This window comes from Cinclus cinclus, chromosome 16, assembly GCF_963662255.1.
Source record: "Cinclus cinclus chromosome 16, bCinCin1.1, whole genome shotgun sequence".
NCBI lineage: Eukaryota > Metazoa > Chordata > Aves > Passeriformes > Cinclidae > Cinclus > Cinclus cinclus.
Window position 1 is genome coordinate 13,097,135 of NC_085061.1, and position 18,497 is coordinate 13,115,631.

The following is an 18,497-nucleotide window of genomic DNA, read 5'->3' on the forward strand; positions in this document are numbered from 1 at the left end:
ATCACTTCCACTCACAACCTCTTACAGCCTCCTTCCTGCAAGGTAGAGAGCTCCTTCTCTTGAGGGGACCTCAGTCATTCCAGGTGACAGGGAAGAAGATCTCCAGGGGATTTTTCTCTTTTCCAATCTTCTCTGCTGTCATCTTTTCTGTCTGCTTACTCCCCTCCAGCCTGTGTACTCTGCCCCAGGGATCTGTCTGGCCTAACTCAGCTTTTATGAAAAAAATCTTTCTTTCAGAAGAGTCAGTACTTGGTTCACTTAGAGAGTTCTACCTGGATGGCCTGTAACTGAGGATCTGTACTCTCATCAATCAACAGATTGCTCAATCTTTTGGTCTCCATCCCTTTTATGCATTGTTTGTTCAACAAACCCACTGCAGAGAAGGGGCTGGGGAGGAGCTCAGCTGGGATGTGCCACTGTGACAAGGACATTCCAATGTGAGATCTACCAGGAAAAGAGAGCTTGAACTCTAAAGAAAAACTAAACCCAAAGTGCTTTCAGTGGTACTTCTGCACACAGGTCCTCAGGAGGGTGGGTGTGTGTGAGAGCCTACCCAGCATGCAAGCACCAAGCCAGGATGTGTTCAGCCAATCTTTCCAGGATTCCCTGGAATAATGCAGAGGATGACAGCTGTCAAAGTCCTCCTCACTCCTGCTGGGCTTTTTTTTTATGTGAGAAGAACGTGCTGGGTTTGCATGTTCCTTTCTGTGCTGGCCAGGAGCTGGCAGGGAGCTGTCTCACTCTCCTGTCTCTGTGGCACATCTGCTTGTCCTCTATCTCCCATCCTGGTGTCTGAGAAGCCGCAAGGAGCCGGACACTGTGATCTGGATGGCCACTGACATCAGTACCATCAACACCTGCTGTTCTAACACACCTTTTCCTGTTTTTTTTGTCCCTGGTGCTTCTCCAGTAGCCGTTCTGTCACTCCTCAGCAGTGTTTCTGACAATGACAGAGCTACTTCTGTGTGCTGTGGGACATTTTGGATCTTTGCTCCCACCCCACAGATATGCTGTATGTCCCAAGTGGGATTGCTCTGAACCTGAGCACCACAGATTGTGAGGTTTTGCCTGGAGGAAGAGGGGTCACCAACTTCAGGACAACCTCCCTGTGAAGCAAAATCCCTGAAAGTACAGGACCTGGGCTCAGCTTTTCACCCAGAATTCAAGATTAAAAATCTAGGACTCACCAAAAGATTTCACATGAATCAACTTATATCATAGGGCTCCTGCATCAGAAGGAATCATATCACATTCATATCTGACCTCATGGCAGGAAGAAGATCAGTGCAGTAGCTGGGACATTAAAGAACTTTGTGTTTCTGAGCTTTGTTGTTTCTTAATCAATTTGTGAGAGATTGTCTTCTCTGTGGAGTTCATGGTGGGAAGCACCAGTGCCACCTCCTCAAGGCTTTAGGCCCTGCAGCAGCATTGTTACAAGGAAATCAATTTTGGGAAGGGAACATACTCTTCATTATGACCGAGAGGAGAACTGTTACCCACAAGATCACTGGGGTTTTAGGCACTCCAGTACTCCATGAACCATCTGGCAGGATCATTCCCTTGCCTTTCTGTCAGACAGCAGAGAGCAGCAGCATCTTGAAAGGAGAGCCACAGGTCTGCATGCAGCTCTGCAAAGGTGGTGATCAACTTGAGTGCATCTGCCTGAGCCCAGATGTTAGAAAAAGGGTATTGAAGACAGTCCTGAACAGATGACACAAATGGAACATTTTGTCTGACAGTGAGAGAAAGAATCCTTACCTCAGCCTGCAATGAGTCTCACAAAGTCCTTCCCAGAACCTGAAACCATTTCAGGCCAGCCCTGGCTACTGAGGAAGGTGCTGTGAGTGGACACACGCTGTCACCTCCCACCATGGAGCACTGAGCCAGGGAGCTCCAGTCTGAGCTTCCTGTGAAACAGGATTCTGATAAAAGCCATGAGACTTCTGCTTAGAAGAACTCGAGGCATTCTGTGAGTTCCTGATGAAGGAGCCCAAAGAACAGCGTTGTTAATGACTTCCAGGAGGTTTGAGTTTGACTGCTTGATACCCAAAGTTCATTCCTTGTTCAAATGCACTGCCATTTCCTGACACAAACCAGCAACAGTTCACTCCATCCTTTCCATGAGAGAGCTCTGCTTAAACTGAGGCATGTCAAACCCGACACATTCTTCTGTGCTCCTTCCCCACAAAATGCCAGGACGATTCTTGTGTTGCATTATTAAAACCATTCTCATGCTTGTTAGCAATTTGGATTGAAACACCAAGAACTTGGATAACATCTGAATGGGATTATGTGCAGGATGATAAAGAAACATTTGCTGCTGTTTCTGGAACACCAAAGTTCCATAATTTCAATTACTGTTGAGTTTTTGAGATTAATGTGGCCAAGAAACCAGTTCTGGAGAGTTTAAATCACATCTGCACTTCCTACCACCCACAGTCACATGCAGCCATAGAGTTTGATGCATACTTGTCAGATCAGCAAAGTTGGGTTTTGATGCCAGCTCACTATGCCAACAGGATCTGGCACCAGATTTTGAGGTCCTATCTACAGGTGAAATAATGAAATCCTCTTCTGGATACTCCTTCAGGCTGGTCAGGCCATGGAAATGACTGTCAAAGATCCAGTGTTGGTGCATGTTCTCAAGGAAACACTGAAGAGGTGGCCAGCAGAGGAATTGCTGGGCGAGTTCAAAGCATTTTGAATCCATAAACATGAGCTGTGTGCTCTTGAAGGATTTCTTCAGGGACAATCATATTGCTATTCCTGAAGGATGTTGCTGAGTCATGTTAACCATGTTATACCCAGCAAAGGCAGGGATTGTGTGCCTGGAAGTGTCTGTCATGCATTTTGGAGAGTGGCTTGGAAATTTTCCAATATAAAGAAACCCATAAATGAATGTATTACCTACCATGCTGTGTGGCACTGCCTGCTGAAAGCCCAGCCTGCCTGAGCAGTGCCCAAGAAGAAATGGTCTGGAATCTGTATTCATTTCTGAGGGCCCTTTCAGACAGAAAATTATCTTCCTAATTGGGGCAAGCTCATATTCAGAATGGCTCAGTGGGAATTCATCCTCCTTAGGAACACCCACTGCCTGAGCCTGTGCTCACTGTGGATCTGTGGCTGCTGCATCCCAGCCCTTCCCAGAGCAGAGCTGCCCTCGTGGGCTCAGGGGGCTGACCAAAGCAGCCTCACCTGAGCTCTCACACTCTGCCATGTTGTCCCTGAACAAGTGGCCAAGGCTGGACGATGCTGCAGGTAGCCAGAGAGCTCTGGGAGAGGTTTGGATTTGCTCATAACTCGGTGTCACACGTCTGCCCTGACACAGGGTCTGTCTGAGCCATGATGAGACACCAGCTCCAGTCACTCCTCTGCCAGTTCAGCCCTGAGCCATCTGAGAAAGTCTGATGCAGGCAAGCAGAAGCTTTGGGGAGTTTTCTGCATCACAGTTCATCCTATGACCAAAACCCTTCTGTCTGCTCACAGCAGTGGAGCTGAGCAATGTGTGCTCCTAAATAACTACTGAGATCCCTGTGCCTGGCTGAGATGAAATCAAGAGAGTGGCACTTGAAGGACAAACCAGTGCTGCATTGTTGAGCAGCTGAGGACACATCAGTGTCCAAGCAATGCTGTGCTGGGGAGTGGGGAACCTTCTCACCTCCCCACTGGCAGCTGCTAACCCAGACACTGCTGCTGCTGCCTGGGGGAGAAAATGCTCCTCTCACCCTGTGGTTCACAGTCATTGAACCCAAGATCCCTGAGCTGCCACAAAACACAGGGAAACCACAAGGGGCTGTGAGAAGTCAACTAGACAGATGTCACCCCATGTGGGAGGAAAAGAGCCATGTCTGAGGGCCAGCCCTGGTTCTGGGTGCTGTGCACTTGCACAGAGGGAGCCCTGCAGGGGTCATCTCAAAAGCATTTTGTTCTCCTCCTTGGTCTCCACTCACACTCTGGCATACGGGGAGCTGTTACCCTTGCTCATGTTAGCAGCAAAAAAAGTTCTGCTGGTGTGTGTCCTACTCTGTTCCTGCTGTCCTTGTGTTTCTTGGCTCATTGCTCTGCTTTTTCAGACTTAGTGACTTGCTGGAACTGACACCGGGATCTCACTTAAATCTCTCTTCTTCAAGAGAGGAGAGAGGAAAAAACAAAGCAAATGGGCACACACTGAGAAATGTTGTGCACATTGTTTTGGAAGAGCAGCAAGACCAGCTTTATGTAAATCTCACTCTCTCTTCCAGTGCCATTCGGACGGGTTTAGTCATCTGCTCTTCTCTGCTATTCCAATACTGGGAATTAGAAGCCAGAAATACTGGAGTGATCAATAGAAAATGGTGGGAAGAATAAACCCTGACATGTTGTTGTGGCTGGCACCGGGACTGAGCGCTGCTGGTTCCTGCGTCACAGCAGAGCCGACCATCTGCCCACTCCTGTGGTGCTGCAGAGGGAAAAGGCTGCAGAGACTCACCACAGAGCCATCCCAGACACAGCCAGCCTCCTGACCCTAAGTGGCACCTGAGGAACCTAAAGCTGCCTGGTCTAGTCAACCACATCAGGCAGCAAGGGTAGACTAAGGGCTGGCACCCAGACAAGAGGCTGCGCTTTGCAGAACGTGGGAAACCAGAGAAATACCTGACACTGCTGAGGGGAGAGAGGAAAAGCTTGTTTAGCTTTAGCTCTTCATTAGTTTCTTTATTTTGGAAGGTGAGGTGAAGCTGTGACTCATGAAACGATTCTCTTCTATGTGGTGATGTGTTTTCTGTGACTTTTGATGGCTCTGGCATCAAGCAGATTGAATCCTGTGTATGATACTGAGCAGACTATGGGATATCTTTGTATCCAGATGCTCTTTTTCCTGGTGTAGTAGTAATATAATGAGTAGAGCAAGAGAGTGGAAAAGATGATGAAAAATACTCTAAAGGAGGACTATCCCATGTACCTTACTAAATATATTTGGGCTCAGTGTTTCCCTTTGAAGACCCACAGTGCAGGGCCTGAGAAATGAGTGATGTTTTCTGTGTTCCCCACATCTTTGGCACCCCCAGTGTGAAAATCAAGTCTGTTTCCTCCTTCAGTCATTAGGAATTCAGCTTGAATTTCTGCTGGTAAGAATGGTTTCATCTTTGTATGTCTAATTGCCTTTTAAAACTAACTTCAATGATTCACAACAGATGTATAAGAAAACAGATAAAATACAAGTAACGCATTTTTTTCCTGCATACTTAATCATAGCTGTCCTCTGACAAGTGCACAGGTATTTGTCTGTGTGGGCATGGATTTACCCTATTGAAGATGTATGAGCAATAAGGCAATAGGAAGTATTCAAGAAACATATAGAGGCTGTTTTGGAAAGTGTACAGTTCTTTTGGGAGACCCAGTTACATTTCTTTTTACTGATGCAGGTCTCTAAATGCTCCTCTTCGAAAATTGATCCTCTGTTTTTCTTCTTGGGAACATCTACTCAGTACATAAAAAAGGAGGTTTGTTTTTAAACTTGGCTGTTACAAGTCTCATTTGTCTTTTTTCCTAGCCCGAAATCTGCTCTGTGTTGTCCTTCTCATACAAACAAGTATTTCCCTGTTTTTGACCATAAATGTCACTGTACTCTCTATGCCTTTAAATTTTATTGTCAGTGCTTTGAGCTGGGGCTGGCAGGGGAGGGATGAGAGGTGCTCATAGGGAGCTGCAGGTGGGTACATCATGAATACTTGTGGTGGCATGGTGACTTTTTTGTTTTGTTCTTTGTTTCCTACGATGATCCTAATATTTCTTTTCATCTTAATCTCTGCAGAGCATTGAATTAATGTTTTCATAGAAGTGTCTGTCATCACTCCAAGAACTCTATCCTGAGGGGAAAAGCTAATTCAGAACCCATCACTATATATGTAAAGGTAGGATGACTCTTCATGTTCCCCACTTGGCATTTATCAACACTGATCATTATCTGCCATTTGCTCTCAGTCACTTGGTGGCTGAGAAGGGTTTGTGCATGCTTCAGAGGCCTGCACTATATCCAGTGGTTTTCAGGTTCTCCAGCTTCTGTTGTCCTTTTAGTTGAACATTTTAATGTATTTTAATGAGCTCTTGCTTTTCTTGGGTTCCCTTCCTCACAACTCCTAAAAACACTTTTATTGCTTCTGAAGGATGCTGAATCTGTTAGTCAGCCATGCAAGGGATCTCTTACTAACATTTTGAATCAAGTGCAGGGGTGAGTAACAAGTTTCCCCACTAATTTCTCCCTGCTCATATCCAAATTTTGTCTCTACATCATGCATAACATTTCTTGGTCTGTGCATGGTGTTTGAGAGTCAGCTCCTGCTGTTTTGTTTTCTGTCCTTACACCTTCTCTGCTATCAAGTTTAACTCTGCTGTCTCTGAAGCTGTCCCAAGGGGTGATCACTAACATAATTCTGCATTTTTTTATCTGAACATGGAATCCATCCACAGAGATTGTGTTGCTCATTAATGACATTACCTTGTTACTCTGATTCAGCTTTAGTACATGACATCTGCTTTGTCTTTCAGTGTAATCAGCACCAAGATGTTATTGTCCCTCTAATTATCTTTCTCCCATCAAATTTCTGGTACACCTATTATGTCAGGATCCATTAAAATCAGGCATCTAGTTTTTCTCTTCTCACTAATTGCTGTTGGAGTGCTGGTTTAGGAGCATGTACACAACTGGCTTAGCTTTCTCTTTTTTCTGGGCTGTGTTTAGGTGAGACTTGATTTGTTTACTTGCTGTTTGCCATGTGCTACTTTACCTCTGCCAGCCACTTTTTAGGCAATACAGAATTGTTATTGCTTCATCTCTCCAGGATGCACCATCACAGGCTGTGTAGAGGACATGCAGGAGACATCTCCTACCTCTGCCAGGACAGTCTCTCGTTTAAAAAGGCCCCCTGTAAGATTTTGGGCTGTTCAATGTTCACTAGACATGAACATTTTCCTTCTGCACAGTTTTGCCTTGCCCCAGCCTCTGAGGTCTCTGAAAAGCCTTTATTATCAATTTATCAGTGGGTAGGAGGCAGTGCAATACAGGCAGCTGCTGATGGCCTGCTGCCTTGCCATTCCTTGTGGGAATTGTACAAATTCAGGTACTACAGAGCACTGGAATAAGCTGCACCAGGCTGTAGCACACCTGTGAGGAGCTTGCCCTGGGAATCCTGCCCTGTATCTGTGCTGAGCCTGTTCCTGCAGCAGCTTCCCCCCAGGGCTCCTCATTTCCATGCTGTGGGCACTGCAGGTGCTTGCAAAGTCACAGCCTCCACGAGCACCATCCCAGAAACTGCTGGGGCCACCACATTTCCTGCAAAGCCCTGCTCTTCTCCAGTGAAATGCTTCCAGCACAAGTGCTGCTTCCAGCTGATTCCTCTTGCCCAAGGAGTTGGGCTGGAATCCCCAGGAGCTGGAATCCCCACACAGCCCCGGGCAGGGGCAGGAACACCTGTGGATGTGTCCAGCTGTGGTGTTACGGAGTCGCTGGAGCCATTTATCTGATCGTTTGATCAGACCTTTGCTCGTGGTGTCATGGTTTCCACATGCAATTTTTTGTCTTGGTTTCTTCCTCTTGAACGTATTCTTTGTGATCTCTTGGGATTTTTCTTGGTTACAGATCTGAGGCCATGGGAAAGGGATGACAGAAGGTGCCAGGGGAGGAGGAGTGTGGTGAGGAGTGTGCCAGCCTCAGTGCTCTGGTGGGGCACCACAACAGGGACAGAGCACCCCTCGTTGAACAGGTCACCCTTTTCTTCCTCGGGCAGCAAGATACTCAGCAGCAACAAAACTTTGATCAAAGGTCTGTGGAGAATATTCCAGAAGCTATTGAGAACTGAAATAACAGGTCCAGCCTACCTTGACAGCTCCCTTCCAACTCCTTTTGGAAATATTTGCTGTCTTACTGCTCCTGTCTGTAGTGAAAATTAGAGCACTTAGTGGGCCCCAACAGCTGCTCTGTGAGAGCCCATTAAAAGTCCTGGCCACTGTAACCAGCTATTGCTCTATCATTTTTATCAATAGCAAATGTAAACTCTCATAGGAAAATGGGTTTTTTTCTAGTTAATATCTACCATCATGAAGCTGATTTTGCTAAGCAGCTTTGGCACTAAGAACCAGCAACAGCTAATAAATTCAATGTTAGGCTTATGAGGTTCTGACAGATTGCTGGCAGCTGCCTTAAATGCAGGAAAAAGCTCTCCTAGTGTGGGTTGGAAATGCTTATTTATACCATACTGTGGGTCTGTTTGCCCCAAATTTTGCTGCCTCCTTTTAGTAGATGTCATTGGTGAGATATATGAAAAGGGTACATTAACTAATCAGAGATAGATTTTCCAGCTACACTGGAGATCAGCACTAATGCATAAAGATAGGAAGCTCAGCCATAAACTATTGGATTTTTATTGTAAGAGTTTTCATTTATGAATGTGAGGTTTGTGGTAAGGATGTGACTAGACCTCATCATGGATGGTTTTATTTACTGTGAGTTTTTCTCATAGTTTCTTTTTTTTTTTCTATATCAGAAGGTTTTAAATAATCTGCAGGAGTTTAACACCACCTTGCTGTTAATTGGTGGTGGACTCAAGCAAAGATGGGCTGTACAGCTACACTGAGTTTGTCTCTTTGGATCAGGGAAAACCAACTAAAAGGAAAACTTTGGGAAACCTTAGTGCTCAACTGCAGTAATGGAGCTTGTATTGCAGAGACCTTTCAGATAAACAACCACTTTTGGGTGGTTAGTGATGCTAAGAATATGTACAGAAATTGAGTAAGTTGCAGTTTCATTGTGAAGATAAGTTTAGTCCCAAATTTCCCAGTTACATGATTGCCTGTGAAAACCACAGTGTTTGAACTGAACTCAAATTTGCTGTTATTTCATCCTTTCTCATTGACTTGGACTGCCTGGAACTGAGTAGTTGAGAAGCCTCTGACCATTAAAGTCAATGCTGAGAGAAGGGATGAAGAAATTAAAGGAATGGGAAGTTCCTTCTAACTGGAAAAGAGCAAATTAAGTCAAGACATTAAAGAATTCTTCAAAGAAAGTAATTCAGGCATCAATTTTCTCTTCACATGTGGTGAATGTGAATCTGGAGAGTACAAGGCTGATGGTGAAAATTCCAGATCAACCATGCTGCAGTGTCCAACTTGATGTACAGTTGTGAAACTTATCCTGGTAATGTTTATGAGTCTGATGGTCAGCACTTTCCACCTCTGACAAAGCATTCCCCTCTCTTTCTGTCAATATGCCTTACAACTCCATGGAAAGTCTTCTGGAATAGATAGAATTTTCTTTATAACACTACACAGAAACAGCCTTCCTTCCTCAAAAAAAAAAAAAAATAGAATCGTCTAGAAATATGCACTGACATCATGCAGCAACTCTAAAATCCTCCTGGAAAAAAAAATGCTGACAGAATTTCACACAACCAAAAGAAATCCTAAAAGTAAAGTACTAAATGCTGTTTTGGAAAGTGTGTGGGTGATGCTACCAAGCATTATGCACCATAATGAAGATTCTCAGAAAGGGATGAAGCAGAAAACCACCCCAGTGCCTTCAGAGCAGGCACCTTGTGCTTGCTCTGGTCTGTCACAGCCCTGGGATGGGACAGGCAGGGAGCTTCCCTTCCCCAGTGCCTCTTCAGCTCCTCACAGCCTGTCACTGTCCATTCTGTCTCCTCCTGTGTCTCTCCTTCAGTGTGCAGCCCTACTCCCATCCTTGTACAGAACTTTCCAGAACTTTGATATCGTCAGTGCTGTTCTGGGAGCTCCACTAAAAAGCACAAAATACTGCACAGAAAAGCACAAAATACCCCACTGTATTACAGAAAAGTGCAGCTTTCAGCTCTGTGGGTCTCTGCCCTGCTCCCTATGATGCCTTAGGATTTGAGCTTTTCCATTTTTCATACATGTGCAATCCTGCAGCTCTTTAGTGTACAGCTCTAAACTCCATACCCAGTGTGAGCTGCTGCTTTCCCATTTTGGTCAGACACAGCAATTCCTCTCCAGGCTGGGAATCAAGGACACCTCAGTGCCTCAGGCCCTGAGAAATGTAACCTAAAGGGACTTGGGGGGCAGCAAACCTGAGGGAAACGACTTCATTACCTGAAACTGCAATTGGAAAATTAACCCCAATAGGCAAATGGACCAAACCTATAGAAGTGTGAAAACCTGTGACCCATCATCCATTTTTGGGGGGGGGGTCTTTGTCTGCCCTAAATGTACCTGAATAAATACAGGTACATAAATAAATGTACCTCAATAAATACACACGCTTTTTATTCTCTTAATTCTATCTGGCCTGTGTTTTTAGGTAGCCCAAAAAGGCATCACTGAGTCCTTTTTTAATGTTTTCTAGCACACAGTTTGTTTTGTGGTGGCTGCTGACTGTTGAGCCGGTGGTTTCATAAGAGCTTTTGTGCCCCAAGGTCCCTTTTGTGTGTGTGAGATTTAACTTGGAGCCCATTAGCGACGCTAATCCCAGGCTTGTTCTTCCCTTATGTGCATAATTTATTTGGGTTTGCTTACAATGAGTTTCACAGAGGCTCTGTGGCTGTCTCTCTCCCTGCAATATCCCCCCTGCTTTATTAGCAGTAATTGCCTTTCTTCCCATTTTTTCAGTGGATCAGCAATTCAGGCAAATTAAGGAAAGTTGTTCCTTATGCCACTTATTGCTGCTCCACCAAGCCTGAGAAAGGCACCCTGTGCCCAAAAGGTTTTGGGATTGTCTCAAGTGATCTGACAAAATATATGGGGCACCTCATCAGGTGGGACCAGGATGGGCTCTGTTCACTTTAATTGAATGCTACGCATGTTTTTTCTCTTATAGATTTTCAACTGTGGGGTAAATTGCTTCTGAAAACGAAAGAAATCTCAATATTTAATCAATTAAACTTCAACACCAGGGCGAGGAAAATGGTTGCAACCTCCTTCTGTACACTTGAATCTATAACTTTTCACAAGGGTAAACCAACCAAAGAAGCACCTGGATGATTCCTTCTCACAAAGAGATATTTGGTACTGTCACTGTATTTTTCTGACCATAAATGTCTTCATGGCCTGAGGATACCATGCAGCATTTCCTTCCTCACTGGAGGAAGAAGCGAAATGCCTGTCTTACAATGTAAATCTTTATTTTTCTTGAAAAGAGCCATCTGAGTTAAGATCAAATAAATGACAGACGTGCATAAAGCGAGTGAAGAGCTGCCATGAGCCCTTGGCACTTGTTTCAGCTGGCTGCGTGTAAGGTGGGGGACACGTGGGTCCCTGTGTGCTGAGGGAGTCGTGCCTCCCCTGGCACTCAGGTACCACAGGACACAACACGGATGCAATCTGTAAAATGGGAAGAAGCCTTGGCTGTGTGGTCTTACCTTTTTCAGATGCCGGGGCAAGGTCAATAAAACTTCGACATTTTTCACCTTTAAAAGAAAAGGATTGTTTTAGGAACAGAAGTTGGTTGGTGTTGCTTTGCCTTCTCTTCCTGCCTGGGGTTCCTGCCCCCACTCCCACCCCAGTCTCTCCAGGACCTCGGGGTTGTCTCACACTGGGGAGAGACATTCCCCTGTTCCTCCCCCCTGCCCAAACCCACTGTGCCCAAGGGCTGGACTTCCCTTGGGATTGCAGCCCCTGGATCAGGAGCGTGGGTTACAGGGAGAGAAGGAAACCCTCCCTTGCTGGCTGAGTCCCTGCTGGGCCAGTGATGCTCCTTGCCCAGGAGCAGTGCTGGGCTCTCTCTGGGGTGACACGGGGACAAACACCTGAGCAGGTGGCACTGGGAGGGCAGGGGCTCCTCCCCACACACTTCTGCCCTCCTCCATCTCATCACCAGACAGAGCCTCTGCCCCACCCCGTGTCCCCAAACCTCCCAGGGCTGGGGGCACTGCCGTGGCCACTGAGCTCTCCACACACAGATGTGACACACGTGGCTAAGACAAAACCTGAAGCACAAAGACGCTAAGCAAATGTAGAAATGTTTTAAAAAAAGATGTTTAAAAAGCAGGCAAATGCCTTGCTCTGAGCATCACAGCCTGTGCCACTCCCCGTACTCCACTGTAAATTAAACTCCCTCTGTTTAGGACCCCACCTTTGGCCTTGCAGGAATTATTGAGAAGTCTCTGAACAGGAAATGTATTTTAGGTGGATGCTTTGACCTTTCTTTTTACTTCTTCAGGTAACTAAAGATGATAAAATAATTCCTCTGCATCCCTCCAGCAAGTCTGTGTGTTCCTTTTGATATGGTGTTCTCCAAGGTGTGCTGGCACATCTGCCAGAGGTCATGGAATAGAGGCCATTTTGCCCTTTAAGACTTTAATTGATGCAAAGGCAGTTATAGGACTAGGCTGTTTTTTTAAAATTAGCTTTGCTCATTTTTAATTACAAAGTTCAAAAAACTAATTTAGGAAAGGTGAGCCATTAAAAAAGAATAAACAGTGAAATGCCACAGTGATGGTGAAGCCAGTGCATTTTTTTCTTATTTGTAATTGAGTATACATAAAAACCAATATAAAGTGTTCATCTTTCTTGTGTCTTTGCTGGCAAGATTGAGATAAATGTAATCATTCAAATGATAGCTGTGCTGACATAAGAATCTATTATTATAATGCTATTATTACTACTTTTTATTTGCTTTTTGCAATTTTAAATCTATGCTAAATGCACCGAGAGGTGATGTGTGCATAGTCCGTTGTCTGTGTATAAGTAGCCATAAAAGAAAAGGTTCACTTGACATTGAAATGCACATTTTGATATGTCCAGGGGTAGGATTTCTACTCTGTGAATCCAGAGGACAGCCAAGAAAAGGAAATGACACTTGGCTTGCCAAAGCACCATCTCTGTTTCCAGAGGGGTGGGCAGGGCAGGCTGTATCCGAGCAGAAGGAGTGGCAGGTGAGTGAGTCACTAACTTTTGGGGCAGACAGATGGAAAGATAACTGAGGGGTCACAGAAATTACCAGCCCTGCACATTTCCTCACAGAGGAATGGTCACAAAGATCACAGAGCAGGACTGTGACTTTTCCCACCCAGATTCTGAAATGCTTCCAGGATGGTGATGCCCATCCCTTAGTGACTCAAAGATGAAGTTTCTTCCCAGTCTTCTCAACTTCTGGAGAAGTGTTTCCTATACCCAATCCAAACTTCCATAGCTGCTCTGACATCAGTGTAGTTATCCTTTCTTTGCTTGTAGGGACAGGAACAAGCCCAGCTCCCCCAGGTTCTTTACTTTAGGTTCCTGACCAAGAAATCCAGATAAATAAGTGGACTATAAAAGATACTAAGGTGTAACTAGAAAACATTCTCATCCAGAGCCTCTGAGTTTTAGGGCATGAGGTTTCTCAGGAATTTTATTGACATAAAATCAAGGGAATATGGGGAGAGTGACCTCTAGATTTCGACTTCATATAAGCAGATTAAGCAGGATTTTTCATTCTAGCCATATGGATCTGACGTTTGGGTCTGGGTTTTGTGGTGTTTTTTTTTTTTTTTTTTTTTTTTTTGGTCAGATATAAGTTATTACTTTTATCACAGTTCTTTTTGAACATGACTTCAAACTATCTCTCACTGATCTGGATTACTGGAAACGTTTAACAAATACCTGACTTTCCAGCATCCCAAGACAGGCAAATGGGGATGGCCTTTGCTACTAGAAAAACTGCACAGGCTGCTCTGAGAGCTTGTCAGACACCTGGCAAGGGACAGTGTTACTCTGAGTTACCAGTGTTTGGCTGTAGGTGCCTGTTCTGCAGGACAGAGGAGAGGGTGGTCACAGGCTGCTGGGAGGAATGTACATCTTCTTCCTCCCTCAAGTTCAGCTTGCCCAGAACACCATCTCTCCCTGTGGTGAGACCTCCAGTTTAAATAACTGGACAGAAAATGCTGGAGTGTCCAGAAGAAGTCCTTTAGGAGTCACAGCAGAAAAGAATGACGAGACAGAGAACAGCCTGGATTTTACCTTACTTTGAATGGCTGATTGTGCCTGGCTTGCTGCTGAAGGTCATGGTAGGAACCACACCAGCACTTCCTGACCCTCCCCTTTGCTGTTCATGCTGCTGGAACACTGGAAAACCCTCTTCCACATTCCATGGTAACCACTGGTGGTATTTATAAAGCCCAGCTACACTTCCACATGCAGACATGCATCTTGCTGAGAACTGAAGATGTCAGCAGTGCTTTCACTGTTCCTCTTAGGATTTATTCTAAGTTATTTTTGGGTATCTTGTATAACTGATCTCTTAAGCCCTCTTAAGTTTAATTTTAGACTTGGCAGAGTTTATCCTGCTGTGCTGTCCTTTTCCAGATGCATCTTCTCCCCCTAACCTTTAGAGAATACAGAAAAGGCTGTTCAGAGAAGCAACAAGGGTCTCTGGGATTCATCCCCTGAGTGTCCTGCCTTCACCCGTTTGTGGCTGTGATCCTGGCAGAGAAGAAAACCAAGGAATGACCTCAAGCAGAAAGAAGGGGTGGGACCTGGCTGGAATTCTCTGCACTTCCACACAGGAGCAGTGGCCATGGACAGTGCACATGAGGCTCCGTGGAGCTCAGCAGTGACAGGGAGCTGCTGGAGACTAAGGAGAGAGGGCTGACCAACACCAAACAGCCATGAGCAAAGCACTCGGCACCAGCTTCTTCTGTGGCTTCCCAAGGGTGAGGGAGAAACATCATCTGTGCAAGTCCTTGCAAATGCACTCCCTCCTAATGTCACTGACCCTGCACGGGCTCAGCTCTGCCTCTGCTGGGCTTCCCAAGGAGGGGACTTGAGTCACAGGCATCTGCAGGACTGGGAGCTAGCCAGAGTCCAAAGTTTATCTGTGCCTAATTGTTGCTAATTAATTATCTAATTCTGTATATGTGCATGTCTGTAAGTATTTGTAACTCGCTGGAGAATTTCAAACTGCAGCAGCCAGAGAGTGGGAAGAGACACATCTGGAAAGACTGAGCTGGTGGGTGGGGAAGAGTCTCAAGGTTGTGTGGGTAACAGATGTAGAGCCATGAAAATATCTGCGGGACCACCAGTGTGATGTCCCCATGCATCTGCAGCGGGATGAGAGGAGGTGTTTCAGCAGGATCTGCACACCTGGACAGGCAGAGGAGGAAGAGGTGCTGGGGTGATGTTTCTGTGGGTGCTGCTGGAGGCACAGCTCTCTCCGAGGGTCTGTGTGGTCAGAGACACCAGAGTCAGGCTTGCACCCGTGTGTGTGTGTGTGTGTGTGTGTGTGTGTGTGTTTGAATACTTGCCCAGCCTGGATAGGAAGGGCCCAGCAGCAAACACATGAAGGAAAAGGAATTCCCTGGGCCTTAAAGTCCCCGGGCTCAGCTTGCTGGGATCGTGCTCAGCATTCTCTCAGACAAGATCTCTGGGACTTCTCCCACCCCGTGGTTCTGCAGCTGGGGAAGATCCCTGAGCCCTGCAGGGTGAATGCTTTCCAGCTCCATGGCAGCTTCTGCTGAAGAAAGCTCAGCTTTGGGACGCTGTGTGGTCTCGGGAAACAGAGGAAGGTGTGGATTTGATCACTGCATCAGTGCCAGGCACACAGAGAAAGCTGTGGCAGAATTAGGAGATGATCTCTGTGTCTTGCTTGCAGCATGAGGCTCATACTCCTTCCTGCTCACAACGTGCTGGGTAGTCCTGAGCTCCCAGCCCTTGCACGCCTGTTTTACTCATCGTGAAAGCTGCCTCCTGTCCGCAATAGCAGCCCCTTGGAGGAAACAGAGCTTGTGCAGGGCAGAGCTGTGGCAGGGGCAGGGTGAGGCAGGGAGGGCAGGAGGCACTGCTGGCCAGAGCTGCACAGGGTGGAGGGGTCACCCATGGGTTCTCCCACCCCAGGCAGCTGGGTGAGTCCCCAGACACCTCCCTCCTTCCCCCCCAAAGTGGAGGAGTGGGGCTGCTCCTTTCCCTGCTCCACTGAAGGGTCAGTGCCACACACACCTTGGGCAGCTGGGACTCTGCTGGAGGCAAATCCTCTCACCTTCCCCAGGCAGAGTTTAGACTTCAGCTCCTCTCTAGCCTGAGCATAATGTGAAAGCCCAGGCTCCCCCAAGTTCAATCCTGCCAGGAAGTCGAGGCAAACAGGTTCCAAAGAACCATCAGGTCCCTGGCAGGCTCCAGGGCCCTGCCCTGCCCATCTTTGGGTACATCACATATGCCTGGCTCTGGCTTCCAGCCTGGAATTCCTCCCTGGGCCCACGGAATTAGAGCTGCACTGGGCAGCTGAAAGGCAGGTCTGGGTGCACATAAATTGGGTCTGAACTCCAGCACTCAGATGTTCATCCAAGCCCTGTGTGCCCTCTGCCTTTAAGCCTTTGGGAGACCCATGTTCTTCTCCTTCTCCCACTAAAAATTGTGATTTGTTTGCTCCTGTCCTCAGGACCTCACACAGGAGCCTGGTGGTTTAGACTGGAAATGAGAAAGAGGGCAGAAAAAACACCCAGAAAGTGCTTCAGCTTCAAGACAATATTCTGCTTCTAACATGGCTATTGTCATAGCAAAGGGCAGAATTTGATGTTCTGGGTCCTATTTATTGGTCCTGCATTCCGGAGTTCTTTCCTGTCTGAGCCAGGGGTAAATGCCTGATTAATAATGAGAGCAGCAAAATAAAAACAACCCTGAAAAATCCTACTTTGTATGTCTTGCAATGACACGGTTTGAAAATATTCCAGTTAAATAAATTGACTTAAAAGAAATCTGGTAGTTCTGGCTGAACTCTGTTATAACTCTGCTTTTCATCTCGCAAAGAAAAAGAGAAGAAAGAAAATCTGTGTGTATCCACTTACTCTGCATAAAATTTTACGAGTTCAAAAGTGCTGTTATGATGGAAATTTAAATGATTACATTTCTTTTAAACAACATTCCCTTTTAGTAACACCCTGGCTCCCAGCCTACGACAGACAAAGTCCCCTTTTTTTCCCACTAGGCCCTAAGACATCTTTATCTCTCCAATTATATCTGGAGTCATGTGATTCTGATGAGATCCCACATCATCTACTGAGAGTAAAATCATTGTATTTGTCTAAAAAAAGATATAACCCTCAAGGGATCCCAGCCTAGACGAGGCTGAGGACTCCAACACAACCTCAGTGAAAAAAAGTGCTACATGAGGAAAAATGCAGGTTAATGGGCTCACTCAAACTGAGTGGTATCAGGTTAATTACCAAGTGAAATACGCAAACTTTGATTAAAGCCATCTCAGAGCACTTAATCGACTTTTTTTTCCTAATGAAAAATTGAGTGTTAATCTGTAAAATCAACATTTTCCAGTTGACCCTGTTGATTTTGCTGGAGCAATATTGTCTTCTGGAAAATAAAAAAGCTCACACAGAATTGCACAAAAATATGTATTGAACTATGCAGATAATTATTTTCCCTTCCTTTGACAGCTGCCGTTCATTGCTGCTGCCCATCAACATTTCTGCAACCTCTAAATATCCTGAGAATTTGCCCAAGTTCTCAGTGATTGCTCACAGCCTGTACAGCCTTTGGATTGCTTTTAAACCTGAATGCTGTGCTGCTGTTCTCCTCCAGCAAACCCAATCCCTTCCAACCTCCTACGTCTCAAAGTGGAAAAATGCAAAGCTTCCCACTTTCCCATTTCAGGCGTGCACTTTTCCACAGTTTGCACATTCCCAAAGGAATGTTGCTAATTTTATCCAAGTGGTCCTATTCCCACTGTGGGGTTCCCTCTCGGGTGGCTGGAGCAGGGAAGGGCTGGGCAGGGCAGGGAGTGTGGGCAGAGCTGGGAATGCTGTTGGTGCTGCCTGGGACTATGCCATGGCAACTGCTCATTCCAGGCTGCAACTCTGCCTGATGTGAAAAATCTCAGCCAGAATCTCAAAGCAAACATCTCCACAGGCTGCTCTCAAATCATGTCTAATTGAAAGCCAGCCAAGTCACAAGATTCAGCTGATTATCTCGGTGAGACCTGAAGGATGTGTACACACATCCATCATTTGGAGAGCTGGAAAAGAGTTCGGGTTTCCAAGTGATTGTGAAAATCAGGGGAACAGCAGTGCTGAGAGAGGTTTTCAATGATTTTGGTGTCAAATTAGAGCTGACTTCATTAAATCAAGGAGCTCTGAGTTGGTTTAAGCATTGGAAGCTGTAGAAGAGAAAGGGGAGGGATTCACCTGCTCATCCCAGAGGTGACACACTGTGCTGACCCCGAGCCAATGTAAATATGCCAAAATAAACTAGATATTGGAAATCCAGGATCCCTGAGATATCATCCCAGAAAACTGGGAAAGAAAAAACCCAATGCTCTTCACAGAGGATGTAGCTGCTGTATGTCCCTCACTGTGTGAAGTCTTGCCTTCTCCCATCCTGCTGTACCTGCCCTGGCTGCTCTTTGGGTTGAGATGTGCTGTTTTTCTAGGCAGGAAGTCCTGGCTTGGGATATGGAAACAGGTAACTTTAACCTTTTCTCCATGACTTTTAAAGGAAGTAAACTGCAGCACACTGGAAATGAATATCCATTTTTTGAAATCAAGTGAAGAAAAATGGTTCTTGCATTTCCT

The 18,497-nt window shown here is 45.9% G+C and overlaps 1 protein-coding gene across 1 annotated transcript in view; it reads right to left on the minus strand.

The window, feature by feature from the left end:
- The window catches only part of GSG1L (GSG1 like), a 47,301-nt gene that overhangs the window by 19,561 nt on the left and 9,243 nt on the right, over positions 1-18,497 (minus strand). The window contains exon 2 of the mRNA XM_062503446.1: positions 11,364-11,411. Coding sequence (XP_062359430.1) covers positions 11,364-11,411 — 48 coding nt within the window. The remainder of the gene's footprint in view (positions 1-11,363; positions 11,412-18,497) is intronic.